Genomic DNA, 24408 nt, shown 5'->3' on the forward strand with positions numbered 1-24408 from the left:
AGCTCGTTTGGATCACTCTCGGAGTACTTTCTTGTGTGATCCTCGTGCTACTTCAGCTTGACCGCATTTGAAGGTGAATTTGTTTCTGCTTGATGTTGTGTTTCTATGAAGCTGACGATTCAGTTCGCTCTGAGCCCCCTCTAGTAGCTATTAGGTAGTACGGTTGCGTTTCACTGTGAAGAAATAGAACCTCGCCAAACCGTTGCAAAATTGAAAGCTCAATGATTGCTCCTTTATGTTTCTGTTTTACTAGGCGTTTTGCTTCTCTTCTACAGAAATATCCAGTTGATGGCAAAAATCAAGTGGTGCGAGTGTTGGCGCCCGGCCAAGACTCCAAACTCGAGTCCAACGTTCGCCACCCCTATCAAGACTGTGGTTATATTGTGCATGGAAAATCGGTCATTCGACCACATGCTGGGGTTTATGAAGCGCATTCAACCAAAGATTGATGGTCTCACCGGCACTGAAACCAATCCATTGTCTCTGACGGACGCCAATGCTGGCGTGGTCCAAGTTTCGGACCAAGCCCCCTACATTGACCCCGCCGACCCTGGCCACTCTTTCCAAGACATAACTCTACAAATCTTCGGCTCTCAAACCGAGACCACCGCGAATCCCCCTCCCATGAATGGATTTGCTGCGCAGGCCGAGACAGAAAAAGAAGGGCTGTCGAAAACAGTAATGGGCGGGTTTTCGCCGGACGATGTGCCCATCTTCAAGACTCTAGTCCAAGAATTTGCTGTGGTAGATCGGTGGTTTGCGTCGGTGCCTTCGAGTACGCAACCGAATCGGCAGTATCTTCACTCCGCCACTTCTCACGGCCTGATGAGCAATAATCAACAGCTCCTATTAGCGGGATTGCCTCAAAAGACCATCTTTGAATCCGTTGAAGAATGCGGGCTCTCCTTCGGGATTTACTACCAACAAGTGCCAAACACCCTGTTCTACAGAAACCTTCGAAAGTTGAAGTATGTCGACAATTTCCGCCCCTATGACTTGACTTTCAGAGATCATGCCAAGAAGGGGACACTTCCGAATTACACAGTAATTGAGCCCAGATATTTTGATTTGCCTGGATTCCCAGCAAATGATGATCACCCCGTTCATGATGTGGCACAGGGGCAGGCTCTCATTAAGGAGGTCTATGAAGCGTTACGGGGAAGCCCGCAGTGGAACGAGATTCTTTTCCTAATCACGTATGATGAGCATGGTGGGTTTTACGATCATGTGCCCACGCCTATTGGCGTTCCCAGTCCGGATGGATTGGTGGGCTCGGCGTCGCCCTATTCTTTCGACTTCACTAGACTTGGGGTTAGGGTGCCGACTCTCTTGATTTCTCCCTGGATCCAAGCGGGCGCTGGTATAGCCTCAATGTCTTAATCCCTTCCCAAAAGCAGACAAATTCTAATCCTACATACCTTTTGGTTTTGTGAATTTTGAAATACTATTTGTGATGATTAAGGAACTTGCTCTAAAGCACGACATGATTGATCAATTCCAGTGTTGCACAAACCAAAAGGACCTAAACCAACCTCCGAATTCGAGCATTCATCGATACCTGCGACGGTGAAGAAGCTCTTCAATTTGCCGGGATCATTTCTGACCAAGCGGGACGAATGGGCCGGCACATTCGAGACAGTTCTCACGCGAAAGACTCCCCGAACTGACTGTCCAGGTACACGAATTACTACTGTTTTTCACAATGAGATGTCAGTGGTCACCATAGGCTACGTTATGCTAGTTTACAGGTATAGTTTAGTAGTTCAAACTAGTATAACGTAGGATTCTTACTCCAAAATCTCATGATAATACTTCGATGATGATCAGTAAAACTCCCCGCACCTCCAACAACACTGCGGACTCGGAGCGCGCCGATGAACAACATAAGCGCACTCTCGGAGTTTCAGGAAGAGTTAGTGTGGCTCTCGTGTTCGATCACTGGGAAAGCCGAGGTGCCCGAGTACACCACCATCGCGGACGCGGCGGAGTTCGTAACTAGCGCCGTCGCGACGTTTGTCGACGCCGCCGCGGCGGCCAAGGCAGCGGGGGTAGATCCCGACCGCATTTTCAAGCCATGAGCAGTCCAGATTTAACAAACACCACACCAGTTTTTGCCCGATCCTTTCGTCGTTTGGGTGATGGAGCCGCAATGTCTAGCTCCATCCAAGCGACTGAGGGCGACGCGCGTGGCGACTCCCAGTGAAGCTCGCGGCCGACTCGACCACAATTGAAGCATTCTTTCAAGGAAATAGACACAAAATGAATGAATAAAAAAAAAATAAATAAATAAAAAACAGAAGGAATCACCTCTTTAGTTAAATCTGGACTGCTCATGGAAAAACAGTTTATTTTATTTTATTGGGTTCTTCTTATTTGAAGAAAGAGAAGTTTGTGGCATTTAGATTGATTTTGATGTATCTTCCATGTCTTGACAATAAATGTGATGAAACAGGTCTGTATACATTTGAGGTACTTCCATGCATATGAATACGTATGTTTTTGTAATTTCTTTTTATTTTTCTTTTCTGTTAATAGTAATAATACTGATTACATGATAGACAGCTAATTTATTTTTAGGTAAATTGAAGATGTTGTATTGAAGTCTTATAGCTTTAGAAACTTTTTTGCACACTAATTCAGAAAATAACTATGTCTTGATGTTTTGCAGTTATACAAACAAACTAAATTATGAATAATCCAAATTCTTTACTATGAAATTAGTAAAAATAATATCAACATGTTTTATTTAATAATAATAATAAATTAAATTAAATATTAATCTAAAAAAATCTTATATAATAATATTATAAGATTCTTTATTAAATTTGAATTAAATGTATATATGAATTGAATGTATCTTTTATATAGAATAACTTGGATATAAAATAAAGAAACATTTTGATTAGCTGTGAAGAAGGGAATTTAGAGAATTGGAAGAACATGGCAACACTTAAATGCAAATTGGTTGGAATTGTAAGGATTTCTAAAAACTAAGTAGTTGGAATACTAAAGCTTTATAATAATAGTTTTTTATCTAAGAACTTTTTTTTGCATAAGGTGCATTCTTCCTCCTCCTCCTCCTCCTCTTCATTTCTATCCAAGTGTTTTATCTTTTTGCCAAGAAGATTCTTCACTTTGCTATGTGATAGAACCAAGTTTTATAGACACTTCTCAACATCTTCTGACTATGCTATTAAGGAAAAAGATCACCTACTTAATCAATATTCTAAAATTGTTAATTTTATTGTTTAGAAATACATTATGATGTATTAAGAAGTTATCTTTGCTCAATATGTCCAATATCCTTCCACTTTATATTTTTAGTTCAAAACATACAAAAACACATGCACACAAAATATAATTTTTGGAATGCCTCTAAGGTCTTGCCCTTAGAATCATGTTTATTGCAAACCAAGTAGCTATACTCCTGATCAAATCATAGGAATATTGGAATTATTAGTAAATTAAAGTTAGTAAGTAGAAATGGCTCAAATAAGAGGCTTGAGGAAGGAAAGACAACAATCAAAGCAAAGAAGACCACAATCACAATTGACAAAGAAAAGGTCACAATCTAGGAAGAGAAGAACATAATTGGAAAAAACTAAGATATATCAAGAATTGATTAGGAGATTATCACCAAAAACCTAAAAGTATTTTATCTAATGTCAAGATCATTGTTTGATGACATTTGTATACAAGAATATTAAACACTAATAGAAAGATATTTTCTTCCAATTATTCTATAAGCTTTTTTATAATGTCTTCTTTCAATAATGCATTAAGTCTATCTCCAATTTGTGAACCATCATGTGTATCCAACTTTTCTTTATTTTTTTCTTCATCTTCCTTATGAATTGGAATATAATAATTAATCTTATAAAATATATAATAACTTATTCTTTTCATTTCCTCCTTAGTCCCTCAAGTGATAGAATGCAAAGACTCTTGATAAATACATTGTAATTTACTTCTTCTATAATATCCAAGGCCTTCAATCAATTAAAGATGGATACAATTTCCAAATCAAGGCTGAAATTATTCCAAGGTCCTAAAGAAATTGAAATCTCTTAATCAATATTACTTATGCTTTTTTTAATTTGTCTTTGGCTAATAGAATTGATAGAGTATATTATGCTTTATAATAGTATATCATATATTGGTTGCATGACACTTTTGGAGATGGCAAAGCCGATTGATTTTTTTTTTTTTTTTTTTTTTTTTTTTTTTGGGACTAAGAAAGTTTACAAAATTCTTATCATACAGTAGTTGAATGGATTTATCTTTGAGTATTTGTGGTAAAGAAATTTATTCATCCTAACCATAGTTGATGCCATAATCAATATGTAATCCATTAGAAATAATTACACTCAAAACAAACATAGAATTACATTGTAGTGCATTTAAAGTAAGTTGTCTACTATCATTTGAAAAAAAAATCTTCTATTCTAGGAAAGTTTTGGATTTCATATGGTATTCGATAACAATAGATAAATTTTGAATTTCTAAGTATTTCCAAATTCTCATTTCTTATTTTTTGGTCTTATATCTTTTTGTTTTAAAGATTGTAGAACTTGCACCATAAGATTGTCTTTTCTAATTATGCTACTATATTAATAAGTTTCTCAATTTTCATATACAAGGTATACCAATTATTGTATATTTATATAATATAATTATAACTATTTTCAGACGTAATTATAAATACAACTATTAGACGACAAATACTTGTATAATAGAATTATGCAATGTGTGTGTGTATATATATATATATATATATATATATATATTCTCTTTCTATAAATTTTGATTGTATGATTTGCATTACATTGATCAATTCTTTGATGATCCTTAGAATTACACTATCTAAATCTATTTTAGTGATTAATATGTAATTCCTATAGAATTTTGTTATTTAAATTATTCTTATATTAATATTTTTATTCAATATTTAAAATAATGTTTTACAATCAACATGAAAAAAATTCAATTTTTTGAATTTTTTTTGAAAATAACAACCTTACAATTACTATTTTATAAAATTGATTACATGTAATTATTAATCTCTTGCAAACTAATAATTTTTTTGAGAGAATTTCTTTATATTTTTGAAATGTAATCTTGAGCCAATTGTTAATATATATTTTAAATAATTATTTATAAATTATTTAAATTTTATTTTAAAAGAAATATAAATTTATATTTTAAAATATAATTTTCATTAGTTTTTGATGTCTATGGACTTATTCTCACCTTGTTGTAGTTGTCCACGAGATACTTATAGTATTTGATCAATTTTGCTAAGATCTTACTTAATACATTTGACAGTCAAATCACTCTAATTTTGTTTGTATCTTTGATTATGTTCTTCACTATCTACAACTTAAACAATGTAGTATAGGAGTTGGATATGTGTCACAGACATATATTTATTGTAATTGTTACATAAGTGATATGCATAGGTAGAAGTAGGTAAAATTAGATTAATTTCATAATATCTTCTAGAAGAGCTTCCTAGAAGCTTCATAGACGCTTTTTTGACTTTACATGTATTTATACTTGATTGATAGGTTAGAAACTTGGTCAACAAGTTAACCATGTGCCACATATGTTGGTAGCTTGCGGAACAAGCAAACTATATGGCCTCTACATAGAAAACTTGCCTTGCAAGTTAAGATATGTGTTATGTAAAGTCAACACATTTTTGGAGGTCCTATAGAACGTTTCTACGTAGCTCCTAGATAGATAGTGTATATAGAAGCAAGAGTGAAGACTTCTTCACTCTTATCAACTCCTTTCTTGTTTTTAGTTTAGTTTTAAGAGTCTCTAGTTTTCTTGTCTTTTGGCAATAGCCATTCTAATTTCTTTTTTAATTTACATATTTGGTTATTTCTATTTTATCATCTTTCTTTGAAAAAAGTCTCACTTCTTTATTTATTTTTATCAAGTTCTTGTTCTCAACAAATTGACAAGAATGCACTTAGAATATGAAAGTTTTGTCTAATCTTAATTGAGAATGGATTATTGCTTTCTCTTGATAAGACATAAGCCTATTGAAAGCTGTGGATTATCCTCTTCTAAACTGATATTGTTCTTAGTATTTTCTTTTTTTTTAAGTTCTCTCTTCTATTTGTCTTGAGCGATATTATACATCTTCTCTTTTCCAAGTCTTATTATGGCAAAACTTGTTGAAATGAAGAGTGGAATGGTACAAATGCAAGAACAATTGAAGAAGTTAATACTTGCGATACATCATCTCAATTTACCACCATAAGGAGCAACAAGATTGGCAGGAAGTGAAAATATAGAAATGATTGGAGCTACTTCAACATCTGTACCAAATCATATCTCTTTTCCTATGGTGGAACAGTCTTCCACTGTTAGAGAACCAATAATTGCCATACTTGAGAAGTTTGATGGTACTAAATCAAAATTTAGACGATTTATCAAACAAATACAATTTGTGATTGAACTTCAATTCCAAATTTATCTAATTCCAAGATCACAAGTTAGGTTCATTGATACGCTTCTTTTAGGTTTTGTATTATCATGGTTTTCATCTTTTCTTGAGAGAGAAGATCCAATATTAGACAATTTGGAGGCTTTTATGGCTGAGTTTTGATCCATGTATAAAAAACATGATGTAATTCGTGTTGCAACCAACAAGATTCCTACTTTGCGACAAGACAATTGATTAGTAATGTTGTATGCTTCATATTTTTGACAACTTGTAACTGATACCAAGTAAGATGATGCTGCACTTATTAGCCAATTTCTCTATGGATTATAATATGAGGTAGAAAAATTAATGCTCAACTTACTTGATCCTCAAATATTGAGTTAAGCAATTGACTTTACTGTGAAGTGCAATAATTATCTTTTTGAATTTTGATATGAGAACCGTACAAGTGGACCTCAACGTTACTATAATTCGATGGCAATACCAACTTCTTTTTAATACATACATTCAAAAGTAGAGGATATGTAAATTGATGTGATACATTTCAAACCTCTTACTAAGCAAGAAAAGACTCGTCATTGTCAAGAAGGATTGTGCTTATATTATAGACAACCTAAGCACACTGCTCAACATTGTCCAAAGAAGTGACACAACCATAAAATGAAGAGTACGGCTATCAAAGAAGATAGTATGTCAAAAAATGAGGTTCTCCAACTACAATAGGTACCTTGCGGTTAGAACCTTGTACAACACCTAGTAAATGTCCTATTCTCTCTTTAGAACCGTCTCCTTGTTTTATGATAAATCTTATTTTAGGACCTACACATCACAAAGCCTTTGCTTTGTTAGATTCAAGAGCCTTAGCATGTTTCTTAGATGAAAATTTTTTTAAAAGATATAGCATACTTTTAGTGAAGAAAACTAAACCTATTCATGTAGAAATCATAGATGGTCATCCATTGTCTTCAGGAGATATTACTCATGAAACCCTTCCTATAAAAGTAGCAACTAATGGTCATAGTAGCTTTATAATATTTAATATCATTAGATCTCCTTCTAATCTAGTTATTTTAGGTTTATCATGGCTAGAAAAATATAACTCTAAAATAGATTAGACTTCTCATAATCTTGATTTTTTTGAAAGTATAACTAAGAGCATAGTTAATTAAGTAAAAAGTCATAAGTCTAGTATAATTAAACATGTATTTGTAGGTGTAAGAGTTTTTTTACATGCTGCAAAAGAAGGATCATCTTGTGTCATTTATGCCACACCTGTTTCTACTAGTGGAAAGACTTCAAGTAGCATTCCAAGCCAATATCAAGATTTTTAAGATGTATTTGAGAAAAATAATGTAGATACTCTTCTAGAACATTGTTTCTATGAGTGCTCAATTGACCTTCAAGAAGGAGCACAATCGCCATTTGAACCAATCTACAATTTATCTCAAAATGAGTTAGCTAAACTCAAGGAATATATTGAAGAGAATTTGGCCAAGAACTTCATACACCATTCCAAATCTCTAGCATGAGCTTCAATTTTATTTGTGAAGAAAAAAGATGGATTATTACAGATGTGTGTCAATTATTGAGGACTCAACAAAACCACTATCAAAAATAGGTACCCGCTACCTTTGATATCTATACTTCTTGATCAATTGAATTAAGCTAAGATTTATACAAAAATAGATCTACGAGGAGCATACAATTTGATATGCATCAAAGAAGGAGATGAATAGAAGACTGCATTTCAAACAAGATATGGGTATTTTGAATACAACATCATGGCTTTTGGACTTACAAATGCACTAGTAGCATTCCAAAATCTAATGAATGATGTCTTTTAGGAGTTTTTAGATGATTTTATTGTCTATTATCTAAATAATATCTTAATCTATTTTAAAAATATAGAAGAACATGAACTTCATATTTGTCATGTATTACAAAAACTAAGAGATGCGGGACTCTATGCCAAGATAGAAAAGTGTATATTTTACACTACTTAAGTCAATTTCTTAAGATACATCATTTCAGATGATAGACTTATGATGATTCCTAAAAAAATTCAAGCTATTATGGATTGGAAGATCTCCAAAATCGTAAGAGATGTCCAATGTTTTTTGGATTTGCCAATTACTATCGGATCTTCATCAAAGACTTCTTTCAAGTTGCAGCTCCACTTACACGTTTGATTTGTAAAGACAAACTTCAATCGAATCAAGAAGTAAAAGTAGCATTTGAAGCTTTGAAGACAACCTTTGTTTTTGTACCAATCTTGTATCACATTAATTTTTCTAAGCCATATTTTATGGAAAAAGAAGCAACAGACTTTGCTTTGGGTGCCGTATTGTCACAAATGGGAATAGATAATAAACTTCACCAGTAGCTTTTCATTCCAAAAACTTTTTAGCAATCTAAATCAACTATGAGATCCATGACAAAGAACTTCTTGCAATCATGGATTTGTTTCAAGAATAGTGCCATTATCTAGAAGGTGCTTCTAGTCCAATCATCGTATATATGGAATACAAGAACCTTGAATATTTCATATCAGCACGTATTTTGAATCGTCGCCAAGCTTGTTGGAATATGTCTTTGTCAAGATTTGAATTCAAGATCACTTATCGATCGAGAAAACAACAAGGTTTGTCAGATGTAATTTCTAGACTATCTTACCTTGCATCAAAGGAAAGAGATGTTGCTTTTGATTAGCAATGGACAATTCTCTTGAAGCCAGAGCATCTTCATCTTCTAGCAATGAAATCAATATTAATTTTTTATTCAACTTTTATTAAGCAAGTTCAGTCAAATATGTCTTTTGAACTTTTTATTCATGATATTAAGAGAAATCCTTCAAAGTCTCATGATACTTTCAAGTTTGAATTCAAAAAGAATCTACTATATTTTGATGGATGCCTATATGTTCTAGAAGGTGAAGCTCGATTACATGTTCTTCAAGCTTGTCATAACTTTCTAACAGCAAGATACTTTGGATATAATAAAACTTTGGAACGAATATCCAGGGATTTTTTGTGGCCTCAAATGTAGAAGGCAAAGATTTTGTATAATCTTGTGATATTTGCTCAAGATCAAAAACTCCTTGTCATCGATCTTATGGACTTCTTCAGCCATTATCCATTCCAGAACAACCATGGTCTTCTGTTTCTATAGATTTCATCATGGATCTTCTAATTTCAAGTTCTTATGATTCTATGTTCATGATAGTAGATCGTTTTACTACGATGGCATATTTTATACCATGTACAAAATCTATCATATGTGAAAAAACAGCTAAGCTCTTTCTTAACAATATCTATTGCTATCATGGATTATTCAAGGATATTATATCAGATAAGAGAACTCAGTTTTTATGAAGATTTTGGTAGAGTCTTTTCAAGATTCTAAAAGTGGATATAAAATTATCTTCGATATTTCATCCTAAAATTGATGGACAAACACAGCGTGTTAATCAAGTTTTGGAGTAGTATTTAAGATGTACCATCAACTACCAATAAGATGATTGGACAATTCTTTTGCCAATGGCAGAGTTTGCTTATAATAACATAATACGTTCTTCTACAAAATAAACACCTTTCTTTATCAATTATGATTATCATCCACGACTTGATACTTTGACTTTTCAAAAGTTAATAATCCTACAGCGGAAGATTTGGCAAATTATTTATTATATCTACATGCAATAATGAAGGTATAGTTAAAAGAAGCTCAAGAACAACAAAAAATCAATGAGGATGTCTATCGAAAGGAACAACCACCATTCCACATGGGTGATAAGATATGGTTACTTTGTTGCAGTATCAAGACCACTTATCCTTGTGACAAGTTAGACTATTGAAGGCTTGGACCATTTTCTATTTCTGCACAAATCAATCTAATTGCATTTTGTTTACACCTATCAGAGTCAATAAAAATCTACCTAATATTTCACGTATCTCTTTTTGAATCATACAAGACAGTGGACATACTAAAAAAAAGACAAGCTCCACCTCCTCTTATAGAAGTAGATAATAATGAAGAGTTCGAAGTGGAAGAAGTCTTAGATTCAAGGTGGCACCAAAATAAATTAGAATATCTTGTCCATTGGCCTAGATATGATATTAGTGAATGCACATAGGAGCTAGTAAAGAATCTTGCAAATGCAAAAAAAGTGGTGGAGGCTTTTTATTGACAATATCCATCAAAATCAAGATGAAAACCTTCTTTATGAAAGAAACAAGATCTAAGCAAGATAACATTCTACTTTCAATCTTTATTTGCAGCTTCTTTATAGTTATGACGCTAAGAAGATAGAAAACCAACAACTAGTGGATGCAACTTAAGAGCCTTCATTTGTTGACTTGTCGGATGAAACATTATAATTATTACAACTTTTAAGATGGTGCAATTGAGATGAAGATCCTCAAGAACGACATATTATTCCTTGAATAGATGGCAAGATACAACGTATTTGGTATCATGACCTTGGAAGGGACTCCTGATGTTTGGTGATTTTATTAGAGGTAGGAACAACTCCTGATGGTATTCCAAATATTTTATCTAAAGGAAGTTATGAAGGCCTGAATAACGATAAAATAATTGGGTGGTCTTCTTGCCCTAGTATGAGGCACTATCGATGGTTGAGAGGTCCTATCAATCATCTTCAAAGAAAACAAAGATCACAGTATGTGGCAAATATAATTCGCTGTATCTTAGATTTCTTTGAAATGTGATCACCACTCCTCATGGAACTCGTCTCTAGAAGGGGGGATAATATTACAGACATATATTTACTATAATTATTATCTAAGTGATATGAATGGATAGAAATAGATAAAAATAGATTAATTTCATAATATCTTTTAGAGAAGCTTTTTAAAATCTTCATAGACATTGCTTTGACTTTACATCTGTTTGTACTTAATTGATAGGTTAGAAACTTGGTCAACAAGTTAACCACTTACCACACATGTTGGTAGCTTGCAAAACAAGCTAATTATGTGGCACCCACATAGAAAACTTGCCTTATAAGTTAAGATACATGTTATGCAAAGTCAACACGTTTTTGGAGGTCCTATAGAATGTGGCTAGATAGCTTCTAAGTAGATAGTGTATATAGAGGCAAGAATGAAGCCTTCTTCACTCTTGTCAACTCCTTTCTTGCTTCTAGTCTAATTTTAAGGGTCTTTAGTTTTCTTGTCTTTTGGCAATAGCTATTCTAATTTCTTTTTTAATTTATATATTTAATTATTTCTATTTTGTCATATTTCTTTGAGAAAAGTTTCAATTATTTATTTGTTAATATCAAGTTCTTGTCCTTGACAATATGTCACAATCTTGTCAAATCTCAAAATGATGGAGTATCCTTTATTACATGCTTGAAATAAGTCAATTAACACTTGTAGTTACCTTTAGAGATTGTAGTTCCTTCTAAAAGAAGGAGGAAGAAGTGCAATGGAAGAAAGAAAACCAATGGACACTTAAATAGGGCATTATCAAATTCTTTCTCTTTGCTAAATTATTTTTAACTTTTTTTTTTGGGATTTAATTTTGTCAAGTAATGAGTAAAATGATTTTGTTGATTTCAACTACTTTCATGTACTAATCTTTTGCAAATAACATATACAATTTAGGATTGACCTCTTGATGTTTTTATTCACTTTTACAATGATGTAGACATAATCAATAGAATATTCTAAAAATAGATTAATCTTTTTAAAATCTCCACAAAATTAATAAACTATGTTTTGCATATTAGTATGATTAAAGTTAATTTTGATTATATTGATGAAGTTCTTGATGGTAGTGGCTATGTATTGATTTGGTTGGTATAAAAATTAAACATATTAAGTGGGTATCATTAAAATGTTAGAATTGTTGGAGATATTATGTTGTTTACTATCCTAATTATAATAGTATTATTATTGTTAAAAACATTGGATTGTAAAATGGCTACAAGTATTTAAAGTTTGTTTATTGTTGTAATTTTTTTTAAAATTAATGTTATTGTTTTGAATTGTAGGTGTTATAAATATATTATTTAGTATTAAAATCTATAATATGAAAAAAATATTTTATATTAAATAAATAATTATATCAATCCAATTTTTTGATTATTTACAACCATATGCTACAAGTTGTTGATTTGATTGACGGATGTCAAAGGTCTACCAAGTACAATTACATTAATGATAATTTAAATTAATAAAGATATCAGTATTTCATATTTACTAGCTATTATATTTAATAAATTTTAATAGTATTTAAATTTTACAAAATCATTCAATTATATTTATATTTTTTGATATATATATATTAAAATAAAAAGTTAAAATTTCTAAAAATACTTTTAATTTCTTTTAATTTAAAAATCCTAAATTTTTATTTGTAACTTATATTCATCATTCTAAAAGAAGTAATAATCACTTCGTAGTAACTATATTATGTAATTTAGTAGTGATTCATTCATCATAAAATAATTTGAAATTAAATAAAATTTGAATCATAATTATTTTAATACAATTAAGAAATTTATAGAATTTATTACTAATATTATTTGAAAACGGTTAAAATATATAATTGGATAAACTTTTATTCTAAATAAAAATTAAAAATCTAATTCAATATTTATTGTGCATAATTTAAATTATTTTCATTTGTTTAGAATATATAAAGATATATTTTCCAATAATTTTTTGATGTTTGCATCAAAAAATCAAAAATAATTAAATATTTTTTTATTAGATTTAAAATCTTTTTAATTTTAATAAAAAAAACTAAAAATATTAATATCTAATTAATAAAATATTTTAGGAATATTAATTATTCCATAAATAAATATTAATTAATATATTATAATATTATTAATAAAAATTAAAATATGATAATAATTTTTTAATATAATTAATATTATAAAATATTAATCATTAATTATTATCAATAAGTATGGTGATTCTTCTAAAATATATAGGAGTAGGTCTAACATCAAATAATTTGATTCAAGTTGTTTATTCGGGATTGGATAAGGATGGGATACTTGAAGATGGATATTTCATCAATAGGTCTATTTTATTTGCATGAAATTATGATATTGCTGATCCAAATAAACGAGCTATACATAGATTTTTTAGAATTTCATATGTCTATTTGAGTGCAAATATAACAATTATGAAAGACAGTGCCAAGAATAGTGATTATTTATCAACTGAATATTTGAATAGCTTAAGTCCATCTAGATTGTTACCATTTAACCTGTAGTTAAATATTAAATGTTTTATTATATTATTGCAAAAGATTGCTTTGCATTAAAGATTTGCAATAGATCCCACTTGGTCATTACCCAACTGACTAATCAAATTGTAGAAGCAAGATTGTTATGTAGAGACTACAACAGACATTTGGCTTTGTTTTCAAAGATCACATCATACCTATCATCTGTAGAAATTATGTTCAAGTTGCAGTAAAGGTAATTTTAGTAAAAGTGGGATTTACAATGACTTTTAATAAATTTAAAGAAAAATCATTGAAGTACATAGGAATAGATCTTAGAATCCTTTATTTGCACATAGATAGTTGCATATTCTCCTTTCATAATGCACTTCTTCAAATATGATCAAGATTATATATCTTAAAAATAATGAAGATAAAAATACTAACATAAATGTGATTTATTTCAAATTTCTTTTATTTTAGTTATATAAGTTTTTGTAGTAAATAAAAATCATATTTGCTAATTACAATGGAGAAACATAAATGGTTCCATTGTTATGTATATACTCTTCTATTTTTTTATTTTTTTATTTTTTCCTTGGTCAACATTTCTTGAAGAGTGGTTAATTTTTGACTTAGCAACCACAAATTAAACTTTTACAACTTTTTTGTGGCCAATGGCACAAGTTTCCACTAGTATATACATATATATATATATATATATATAAATGCAACTCATATCTTTAGTGGTTACTTTGTTGTTTTTTTTTTATTTTATTTTTGAAGAGTTAAGTACAAACTAGTATTGTTGTGTATAGAATTGCTCTATACTGTCAAAGAAAGATTCGTGAAATCTCATATGAAACACTCCTTGTCTATTTGTCTTCGTTGTACAATGATGAAACATGCAACCAACCAAGAGGTGAAACCGTGGGATGCGGTTATAGGGTATGTCCACGTTTCTCATGGATGAATGTTGGAATTGTCAGAGAAACGAGCTCCTCGTGGATGTAAAGGTCGGGACAAGCGGCGCCGTGAAGGGGGGCGGGGCATTTGCAGAGGACGAGTTGCTACTTGTCCAGAGTCGTCGAAGAATTTGAAGATTTACGCCTCTAGTGTGCGCACCCGGGAGGAATTCGGAAACCATTTTCTCCAGTAATGCAATCACAAATCGCACAACATTTAAACTGTCGGTGAAGTCACGACTAATCTATCACTACAGACGTCTGTAGCTTGCGGCCTTGCGATAGAATTTCTCGCCGAACAAGAAAAGCTTATAAGGATTAGGTCTTCAAATGGCAGGACATCGCTTGTAGAACAATGTTGAATCTTATTACGGATTAGAGGAAAGTGGGAAGTGCGGGCAAAAGAACAACCCTTTCACTCCGTCACACTGATTCAACACACGGGTCATGGAGGCGTTTACTATGGTAGGACCTGATCTGCGCAGTCTATAATTCCCAAGCTGGACATTAAATTAATTTACAGGCAAGGAGCGGGTGGTGCAATCATAACGTATTAATTTAACGCACCTCAGCAACCTAAATTTTATCGCTCTTACTGTACGAGACCGATTTCTAATCTGGAATATTGACTTTCTAAGAGCGGGCGTGTGTATACACACGCCTCTGCTTCTTCGTACAGACACAATCCAAACTCATGTATTTTTACTGGTAAGTTAGAAAATCATTCTATCTGTGACCGCGACGCCACTCGTGACTCCGGTGCAAAGCATGATGAACGATATACGGTGGTCGTCGGTTCAATACTGGTAATGTGATTATGCCTGGCTTCCCTCAAACATTTGGCCGAAATGCCAGTTAGCTGGGGCAGCGTCCAAGGACTCCACTGTTGTGCCGTCGCTAAGGACAGCTCTGAAAGAGAGAGCTTGTCCCGGCATGTTGCTGTTTCCCGTCAGCTGCCACATCTGTCCCCAATTGCGTTTCATTTGGTACCAGCCCGAGTTTGAGCCCTTGATGGAGAGCTGTTGCACATCGCCTGCCCCGCCGACGTTGGTCACGAGAACCAGCAAAAACCAGGGGTTTCCATTCATTTGGAACCTCATGCCACCTTTCTTCGCGCAAGGGACTCTTCTGTAATTGACAGGGATAACACCGCCACGCTCCTCCGCGAGAGACACAAACATGGGATGTGCAAGGTCGAAATGCTGCTTGGGAGCGTCGCACCATCCGCCGTTGGAGTTCTGAGGGCAGTAGTTAGTGGCTGTCAGAATGATGGATGGATTTCCGGGAAGGCAGTACTTGGAGCCAGAGGTATCACAGGTGAGTTCATAGCATGCGCCGCAAGAGAGGCCACTGTTGAATAGCGCCGAACTAAGAGCGGCAGTGCTGGTTCCATATCCAGTCGAGTAGAGATTTCCATATCCACACGCACCACCTGCATTCGCAAAAAAGCTTTCGTTATTAGATAAACAGCTGTGTGTGGAGGCAACAGAAGCCATGTCCGCTGGGTTCAGATACAAGGTGAAAGAGCTCAAGTTCCATGCTAATGTCGCTGCATGAATCTTGGTTACTAAGACTCGACTTTCAATCGTGATTCAATTTGATGTTTCCTAAGGATCGAAGTCAATCTTGACAACTAATGAAGCATCTCAGTCTGTGACACTTTGATTTCAATTTCGGTTTGGAGCACAATGCAGGTTCTAATCAGGAAGCCAGGTTGGAGTCTATAGATTGAGGCTTGTTAACATTTAAGTTGGTGAAAATGCAATTAGGTAATTCCTCGACTTCACGCAGACGAGCACACTAATTCATCCTGCATCTAAAGCAAACACTTGGAAATCCCAAAGTTTCATGGTGACAGACATGATGCTTCGATCCACACCTTGAGTGCCAGAGGCATCAGCACCGCCGTAGAACGTGGCATGTGCCCTGCCGCTCACCCAGTTGGTTCCAAGATAACTGCTAGCCTGGACCAGCATCACGCGTGCGACCAGATCCAAAGCCACCACAAGCGTCAGAACGGCTGCAAAAGCATTGCCACGCACCATCGCCATCGCTGCTGCTGTTGCCGGGACTTTGATGGAGAAATATGTGACTGTGCAGGCAGACCGTCAGAGGTAGTACTACGGGAAAGGATCAGAATGCGACTGATGAAGATTGTGGTGGCAGAGAAGCGTATATATAAGCAGCGATCCCACGTTTGGTTGAAGAGCTCTAGAACCTACACATACCAACTGGTGAGGTCTACGTCGCAATCTTCATTGCTGCATCAAACGGTTGTCAGTCTTTGCCCCCTCCTTCCCAAGCGAGAATGTGTGGTTTGTTTCTTTCTCAATTCAGTAGTGAAATTATTTCTGGTCATTAGTGGATAATTTAGCTTGATAGATCACCAACCTACGAAACTAACCAAGGTAATTTCTACCAGCTAATTATAAAATTACCAGCTTGACAGAAAGGTTGACTTTAAGCAAAATCACATGTGCATCTATCAGTCTCATTTCATGTTATTTGTGAAGAAATTCGTAATTTTCTCACATCGATTTTATTGTGTTGCGAATGCAAATTGTAATGCCAAATTGAAGAAAAGAAGACATCGCTAATTCTCGGCAACCAATAACGAACCACTCCCAAACAATAATTTATTTATTTAGAGTTGTTATAAGGAAAGGAAGAAATAACGAAAGAAGAATGAAGGATACTGTAAATTCCCCTTGCTTCGTAAACAAATCACCTGAAAATAATAAATAAAAAGTCCGGAACGCGAAACTTATTGGGTTTTCCCCAATCAGTGCTGGCGGCACGAAATGGGTGCTCGGGTGGTGAAGCATTCAACAGTTGCTTAGGATATATTCAATAAATTATTAGCAGGTTCTAGGACTAGGATTATGTATCTTATTGCTTGAAAGAGATCACGCTGGATTTGTGTCAAAAAAAAAATCTTTTCTTCAGGTCGGCGCATTGCCAGTTCGGTGGTCACAGATTGAAATCCCTTTGATTTCGCTATTTGGTCAGCAAGAGGTGCCGATAGAAGCCTAGCAACAGTAATCTTCCTCATTGTAAGATTTCCTTCTTCAGTTGAGGCCAGCGATTGGTACTCTTCATCTGACGCACTTGCACGACAGAGGAGAATCGAATCGTCTGTAGGAAGGAGTTCTGTCACCCGCTGTTCCCGTAGACTTGCTTCAAGTTGGATTGGACATTAAGTGCTTTCCATTAATTTTTTCGTTGGAAGGTTTGACAATGCATCCCCATTGCGAGGCACCACAGCAACATTCCTTCAGAATTCTACGCATGTTTCAGCTTCAGACAAGTAAAGGTATGGTTATTTTCAACAGTCTTTTCTGACAACTGAAAAATTATGGTATTTTGCGAGCCGTGTGATTCGAAATAAACAGGTAATGGGCCTTGCTAGTCAGCGTGTCTTGGTGAACAAAACACGTCGTGTTCCTGCAACGGAGCAAGCCATAAACACATATCTGTCGATTAGGGTCTTCTGAGGTAGAATCAACACCTCGATCACAGTCATTCCGGTGCAATTGCATTCCAGGTTGTGTAGTGCGACACCAATCAGAAGGCACGACTATATAATAATGTCGAAAATCATCACAACTTGTAATTAACTACCCAAGTCCTCCGCCTTCTTCCTTGAGAAACGCGAAGTCTCCTACTGCTTCTTATTGCGTACATTGTCCGAAAATGGTGGCTTAGGTTCAATTCATCGAGTTCAAGTGCCGTGGTTCAAACTAGTAAAGCCTACTTGGCTTGTTTCTAGTTGGTTTCAACTGAGATTTGCGCAGAGGAAGTTGCGTGTCTTTATACAGATAAATTAGTATTTACAACTCCTTTCATTGTTGAACCTCATGTACTGGGCAATCCAGTTGATTGCCTTGACAATACAGTCCCTCCAATATACTCTCAAAGTGATATGGTCCGACGTCGGAGTGATCTGCCGTTCCGTATTACCGTCACCGGAAATACCGATGTCACAAAATTAAATAATCGTATGTTGCATTGTTTCAGTAAAATATATACAGACACGATCTGCAACTAGTGCACTTGTTGTGGGCGTATCGTTTGGAATTGAGTTGTCAACAAATATATGCGAATTGTTCCCCGGTCAATCAGCTGACACACTTCAAACAGTGTTTGGCGAAATGTTTCCGTTCACAGCGCGCTCCACTGCTCATGTTCGTCATCTATTTTGTCCTCCTCAAATCACACCCTTGTTCAGACAATTTTCCTGGTTACTATATGCCGCTCCTTCGTTGTAGTTAGGGTTAATTGCTTCGTTTCATTTTTCAGCGACGCAGCCTCATGGTCTAAAAGGCTCCGCCGAATATTTCACAGTTTCATTCGGCTAGATGATTCAAGGGTGGCTACAAGTGTTTTGTACTTGTCCCCTAGCCAGGTTTGTTTGTTACCATTCTGCATGCACGTTCCTGCTGCCAAAGTGGTGTCCGGCGATGTCAGAATGGAAGCTTGTCAGTGGTTTGGTCGACACCATGGGACCCAACCCACTTCATCATGCACTGTGTCGATGATGATGCGAGCTTGATCAGAGACTGTCAACCTCCGCACTTGATTAGAAATAGGTGGCTCACAACTGACCCATCCCTTGATATCGAATGTCTGTTTGATTGGAGAGGGAGGAATCCTTCTGATGAATTGATCATGTAACTCCAAGCTTGAATTACCGAATCTATTTGAACTCTAGCCCATTTCGATCGAGCGTGGCGTCGTCTGCTGCACTTCAAGCCGCGAGACGAATTAGCAGGGACATATAATGGAGCTGAAGTCGCGGTAATCCTTGTTTCAGACTTATTCCCATTAATAGTATACAAATCATGACGGTAATCTGGATGAACTCATGCAAGTGCACAATGGGCGGCCGCGGAGGATCCAAGCGCTCCCGACATAAACCCATGTGCACACTGTGATGGTGCCAGAGCGTAAAGCCTGTAGTCTCGTCTCGTGTTCTTTGGACTAACAAACCTCAAGTCCTCCAGCGATGGCCCCACTTCTTCATCGTGCTCGACCGCTGGGATGTTCCACATCGATGCTCGACAACGATAAGAATTGTGGCTAAACCCTAAAGTACGAATCTTCTGTCAGTGGAGGAGAACTTTCTGTTCTCTCTTGAATCAAAACTATCAAAGTGAGTTGCCACGGAATTGAAGTCATCATCAGGTCGCCCACTTGGATTTCCCTGGCGGTGGCCATTCGATAAAATCCGCATGGTTGACGACTTGTAGCGTGGTCACTGGCCACCACACACGGGTGCCTGAATCACAATTTCATCGCTGCAACATGATTGAACACAGGCCAGGGAGGTCGACTGTAGCATTCGCGACCGCCACATAGAACTTCCAGTCACAAGTTCAGAAACATCGAGACCTGCAGGGCGAATGCTCACTTCAACAACACTCGAGCTCCAAACCGCCACCCATCAACGTGAAAACTGTGCCCACAGAATCGACAAATCCAACTCTGAGCCATCAAGCATTCAGTCTGCACTCAGAATTCGTTCGTTCGATACGAGAATCGACACATCAGTCTGAGTGAGCGCGATACATGAACCGAAGGGGGGAGATCACCAGGAAATGGTACAATTCCTGCGCGGATCGGCTCCACAGGCTCACTGGTGCTTGCGCATTCTTTGTTGCGACTCTGGCGGCGGCGGCGGCGGCGGCGGCGGCGGCGGCGTCAGAACGCGTCAGTGGGCGGCAGCCACGATGCCATCTTCGCAGTGCATTTGATTAGAGCCCATAATTCTAATGTTGGGGAGGGGCCTCGTTGTGTAATCAGCAAGTTATTGATTAGATTCGTGGGATTTTTTTCATGTTAATATTGTTTTCTGGATAAGATAATATCGAATCTGCATTGAATTGTATATCTTCTTAAAGCTCTCAAAAGTTTATAGTTTTTATTTTTAAAAATAAAAAATAAAAAAACCCTCCTTTTTGGTTTTTTATAAGGTGTTATTTTAAGTAATTTTATTTTTTCTCTTTTTTGTTTTTCTTGCTATGCAATTTTTTTTTTTGGAGTATATTTTGAGACACTCAAAGTTGAAAAAGATTCCCAACTAAAGAATGATACCAAGATGTTTGTCATATTGGTAGTTAATACATTATTTAAATGACATTCAAATTATGCATAGATGACATTGCCAATACATGTATTATTATTTTGCGTTGACTGTAAAGATTTTTATTAGTATTTTAGAAATAATGGTGAAAGAAAAAAATATATAATCATTAAATATAAATATAGATATGTATGTATTAAAAAAATATTATAATTATAATTTTATTAAATTTTAATTAATTTAGTTTTATTTTTTTTTATATTTGTATACTTAAAATTTTTAACTTTTAAATAAAAATTATCTTAACATATTTGTAGATAGTGTATTTTTTCTATAAAAAATTCAAGCATGATTGTTTTTAAAGATATTATATTTTTGTGTTGGCTAAGATACCAAATTTTTTTTATAGTATTATACATGCATCTTTCAAAAGACATTATGAATCACATCACAATCATTTTATAAAATAATTGTCAAAAACATGAATTTGGACAAAAGTCTAAAAAGATATTATACTCTTATGTCATTAAAAGAGAAAAAAATAGAAAAAAAGAGAAATATAAGTTAAGAAGAAACTAAAATAGCTATTTCCAATTATATAGAATTTAAAGAGCCTTGGAATAAGATTGGAATATATGAAAGGTGTTGACAAGATTAAAGATAGTCTTATACTTTTTTCTATATATACTAGCTACAAAGAAGGTCTTGTGGCTCAAATATTAAGTTGTAGATTACTTTTGATATAATTTTTTAAAAGTATAAAACTTATAGAATAAACTTGAATATCTATGTGGCATATCTATAAAAGTCTAAATATTTATTATACAACTTAGAAGCTTCTTAAATGCTTCTTAAAGAAGATATTATCTATCTAACATGTTTCTATCCACTTTTACTTACTTCTATTTACTTAAGTAGTATATGCATCCAATACAAAAAGAATGAATTCCATGAAGAGCAATAATGTATATAGAGTCATTTCTAAAAAGAAGAAATAATGTCATAGATAAAATTACTATTAATAATTACTAAGATTAAAATAATTAAATAAAATTAGATATATAATATAATATCTCAAGGACAAAGTTCTTTAAAGCTTTATAGATAGAAATTTGACTTTATATGTGTTTGTAAGTAATTAATAAGTTAAAAACTTGGCCAATATGTTGGTCATGTATTATTCATGTTGGCTTTTTGAGATAGAAGTTGGTCATGTGGTACACATATAGGAAACTTGTCTTGCAAGTTAGATACATGGCTTGTAAGTTAGACATGTGTTTTAGAATTTGGAGACATATTAGAGGTCCTATAGAATGTTGCCACATAACTCTTAATTAGATAGTATATATAGAAGTAAGATTAAGGCCCTCCTCACTCTTGTTTATTTATTTATTATATTTATTTATGATTTTTAGTTTAGTTTTAAGAGTCTTTAATCTTCTAATTTTTAGAAATATCCATTCCAATCTTTTCATAAAATTACATACTTTTTTATTTATCTTTTTTATCTTTTTTTCATAAATACCTCACTTGTTTATTTAAATTCTTGTCCTTCATACCTACCTTCTGCAATTTTAATGGTAAGATCTTAAATTTCAATATATCTCTTATGAACCATCAATTTTTTCTTTCAATTTGAGTATTTACATCAATTATTAATCTATTAATTTTTACTTTAGTTCAACTAGAATTTTTTTGCAAATTTTAAAAAACTTTACTAACTCTAAAATCTCTAATTTTGAATATCTTAGCCCACTTGAATTCTAATAAATTTTAGCCTAATGATTTAGTTGAGCTTAAATTTTCAAAACACATCTAATATATCTATGCTCATAAATCTATAAAAAATTATTTTTAAATTTGCTGTGAAATTTTTTAAAAAATCTATAATATATATTCCATTTTATTTCTTAAAAAATAAAGTCACTTAAATCTAATTTCATGGTTTTTACAAATCAATTCAAAACCCTCCAAACTAACATGTATAGAAAAAAATTAAAGTTATTTTTCTTAATCTACATATTTTTTCTTGTTTATGGTTCTATAAAGTAGATAATATTTTATTTAACAAAAAAGACAACATAGATAATATCTTTTTAATCTCTCCTATCTTTTATTTATATTTCAAAAATAAGTTTTAGATTTATTTATTTTAAAATTCTTTTATCTAATAGTTATATTAAAAGACAATAATGTATTAGGAAGACATCCTTTGATATATTGTTTGATAGGACCATTCAAAGCTCAAAATCTTTAAGATGTAAGTTCCATCAAAAATAATCGTATTGCTAATTGTTGATTTGAATCAAAGAATGGAAACACTTTGTTAAGTGATTTGAAAACTAGAAAAATATATGGAATTTGTTATTAAAAGATGTAATATGATAGAAGAGCTAAGGATGATGATTAAAGTACTACTATATATGAAATTCATTCACATCCAAAACACCATTCATTCCAAGTCTTTTACAAAGTTAGTACTTGCATGGCAATCCAAGGATTGTTTACACTGTCTAATAAAAATTACATCATTATAATATATATAAAAAGATAAAAATGTTATAGATGAAAAAGTTATAGAAGATATTTTGTATACACTTCTTCAATACCACATAGTTATCTTCTATTTTTAAGATAATAAAGGTATTGGAAGGACTACATAGTGATAAAATATTCCTTCAAAGGAATCAAAATTTATGATATGTAGTTAATAGCTATTTGGTAATTATATATTATTTTTAAAGCTTTTTTTCATTACATTTTAAAACCTCAAATATGTTGCTTGTAATAGCAGTATTCAAATGATGAATGAAGATCATTCAATCATTTGAAGAAAAAAATAAAGAATAAAAAATAAAAATCTTGTTTGCAATATTAAAGGTTATTTTATTTAATACCCATATACAAAAAAGGTTTGCAATTACAATAAAAGCCTTCATACAATGGCTATAAGTAGAAGTTCTTTATTAATTATAATAGTTTGTAGAATATAATTATTTATAAATAACTTTTCAATCTTTTCTAATATCCAAATATAATCATCTTTTTTCTTCTCTTTTAAAAATCACAAAGCATAATGAAAGGATTAATGTGATTAACATTATTTTATTATGTAAAACTAACTTAAGAATGTACTAGATATTTGGTTGGAGAAGGTAAATTGTATTTGCAACAAACAAAGAACCTACAAAATCATAACAAAATTCTAAAAAAATATTAATTAGACCTTAAAAATCATAATTAAATCTCAAAAAAATTCTGAATTATCTTAAAGAAACTCTAAAAAAATCATTAGATAATTTATATAAAATATTAAAGTTTTTTTGTCATATATATATATATCAAAAAAAATCTTAAAAAGAATCTTAAGAATTCACTAAAAAAATCATAAAAACATATCTTAAAAGGAATCCTAAAAAAATCATAAATATACATTTTTAAAATCCAAAAAAATAAATATCTAATAAAATTATAAATAAATATTAAAGAAATTATAAAAAAACCTAAAGTAATTATAAAAAATCCTAAAGAAGTTACAAAAAATCCTAAAGAATCTCTAAGTAAATCTTAGATATATTCCAATAAAATCCTAAGAAAATTATAACAAAATCCTTAATAAATCTTAATAGCCCTAAAAAATTTATAAAAAAATCATTAAAAATGTTGAATAAATCCTAAACCAGATCCTAATGAAATCCTAA

At 33.0% G+C, this 24408-nt stretch overlaps 2 protein-coding genes across 2 annotated transcripts; one reads left to right on the plus strand and one right to left on the minus strand.

Moving 5' to 3' along the window:
- Positions 1–288: 288 nt before the first annotated feature.
- On the plus strand, positions 289–2461 carry LOC112290337 (non-specific phospholipase C3). The gene is made up of 3 exons (XM_024536504.3): positions 289–1360; positions 1502–1675; positions 1828–2461. The coding sequence occupies exons 1-3, from the start codon at positions 289–291 to the stop codon at positions 2076–2078; spliced, it is 1497 nt and encodes a 498-aa protein (XP_024392272.1). The 3' UTR covers positions 2079–2461.
- A 12509-nt stretch (positions 2462–14970) lies between these two features.
- LOC112290281 (expansin-A10) lies at positions 14971–16786 on the minus strand. Its single transcript, XM_024536409.3, has 2 exons — positions 16505–16786; positions 14971–16057 (listed from the first exon to the last, which is right to left on the minus strand). The coding sequence occupies exons 1-2, from the start codon at positions 16674–16676 to the stop codon at positions 15441–15443; spliced, it is 789 nt and encodes a 262-aa protein (XP_024392177.1). The 5' UTR covers positions 16677–16786; the 3' UTR covers positions 14971–15440.
- Positions 16787–24408: the final 7622 nt, after the last annotated feature.

This window comes from Physcomitrium patens, chromosome 13, assembly GCF_059467195.1.
Source record: "Physcomitrium patens ecotype Gransden chromosome 13, ASM5946719v1, whole genome shotgun sequence".
Classification (NCBI taxonomy): domain Eukaryota; kingdom Viridiplantae; phylum Streptophyta; class Bryopsida; order Funariales; family Funariaceae; genus Physcomitrium; species Physcomitrium patens.

Bases quoted from the DNA above. Each gene is read 5' to 3' on its own strand.
- LOC112290337 (XM_024536504.3), top strand. From the start codon at position 289: ATGGCAAAAATCAAGTGGTGCGAGTGTTGGCGCCCGGCCAAGACTCCA. The intron at 1,361-1,501 runs GTATAGCCTCAA...GATCAATTCCAG, and splicing joins CTGGATCCAAGCGGGCGCTG to TGTTGCACAAACCAAAAGGA. The intron at 1,676-1,827 runs GTACACGAATTA...GATGATGATCAG, and splicing joins TCCCCGAACTGACTGTCCAG to TAAAACTCCCCGCACCTCCA.
- LOC112290281 (XM_024536409.3), bottom strand. From the start codon at position 16,676: ATGGCGATGGTGCGTGGCAATGCTTTTGCAGCCGTTCTGACGCTTGTG. The intron at 16,058-16,504 runs GTGTGGATCGAA...TTGCGAATGCAG, and splicing joins TGATGCCTCTGGCACTCAAG to GTGGTGCGTGTGGATATGGA.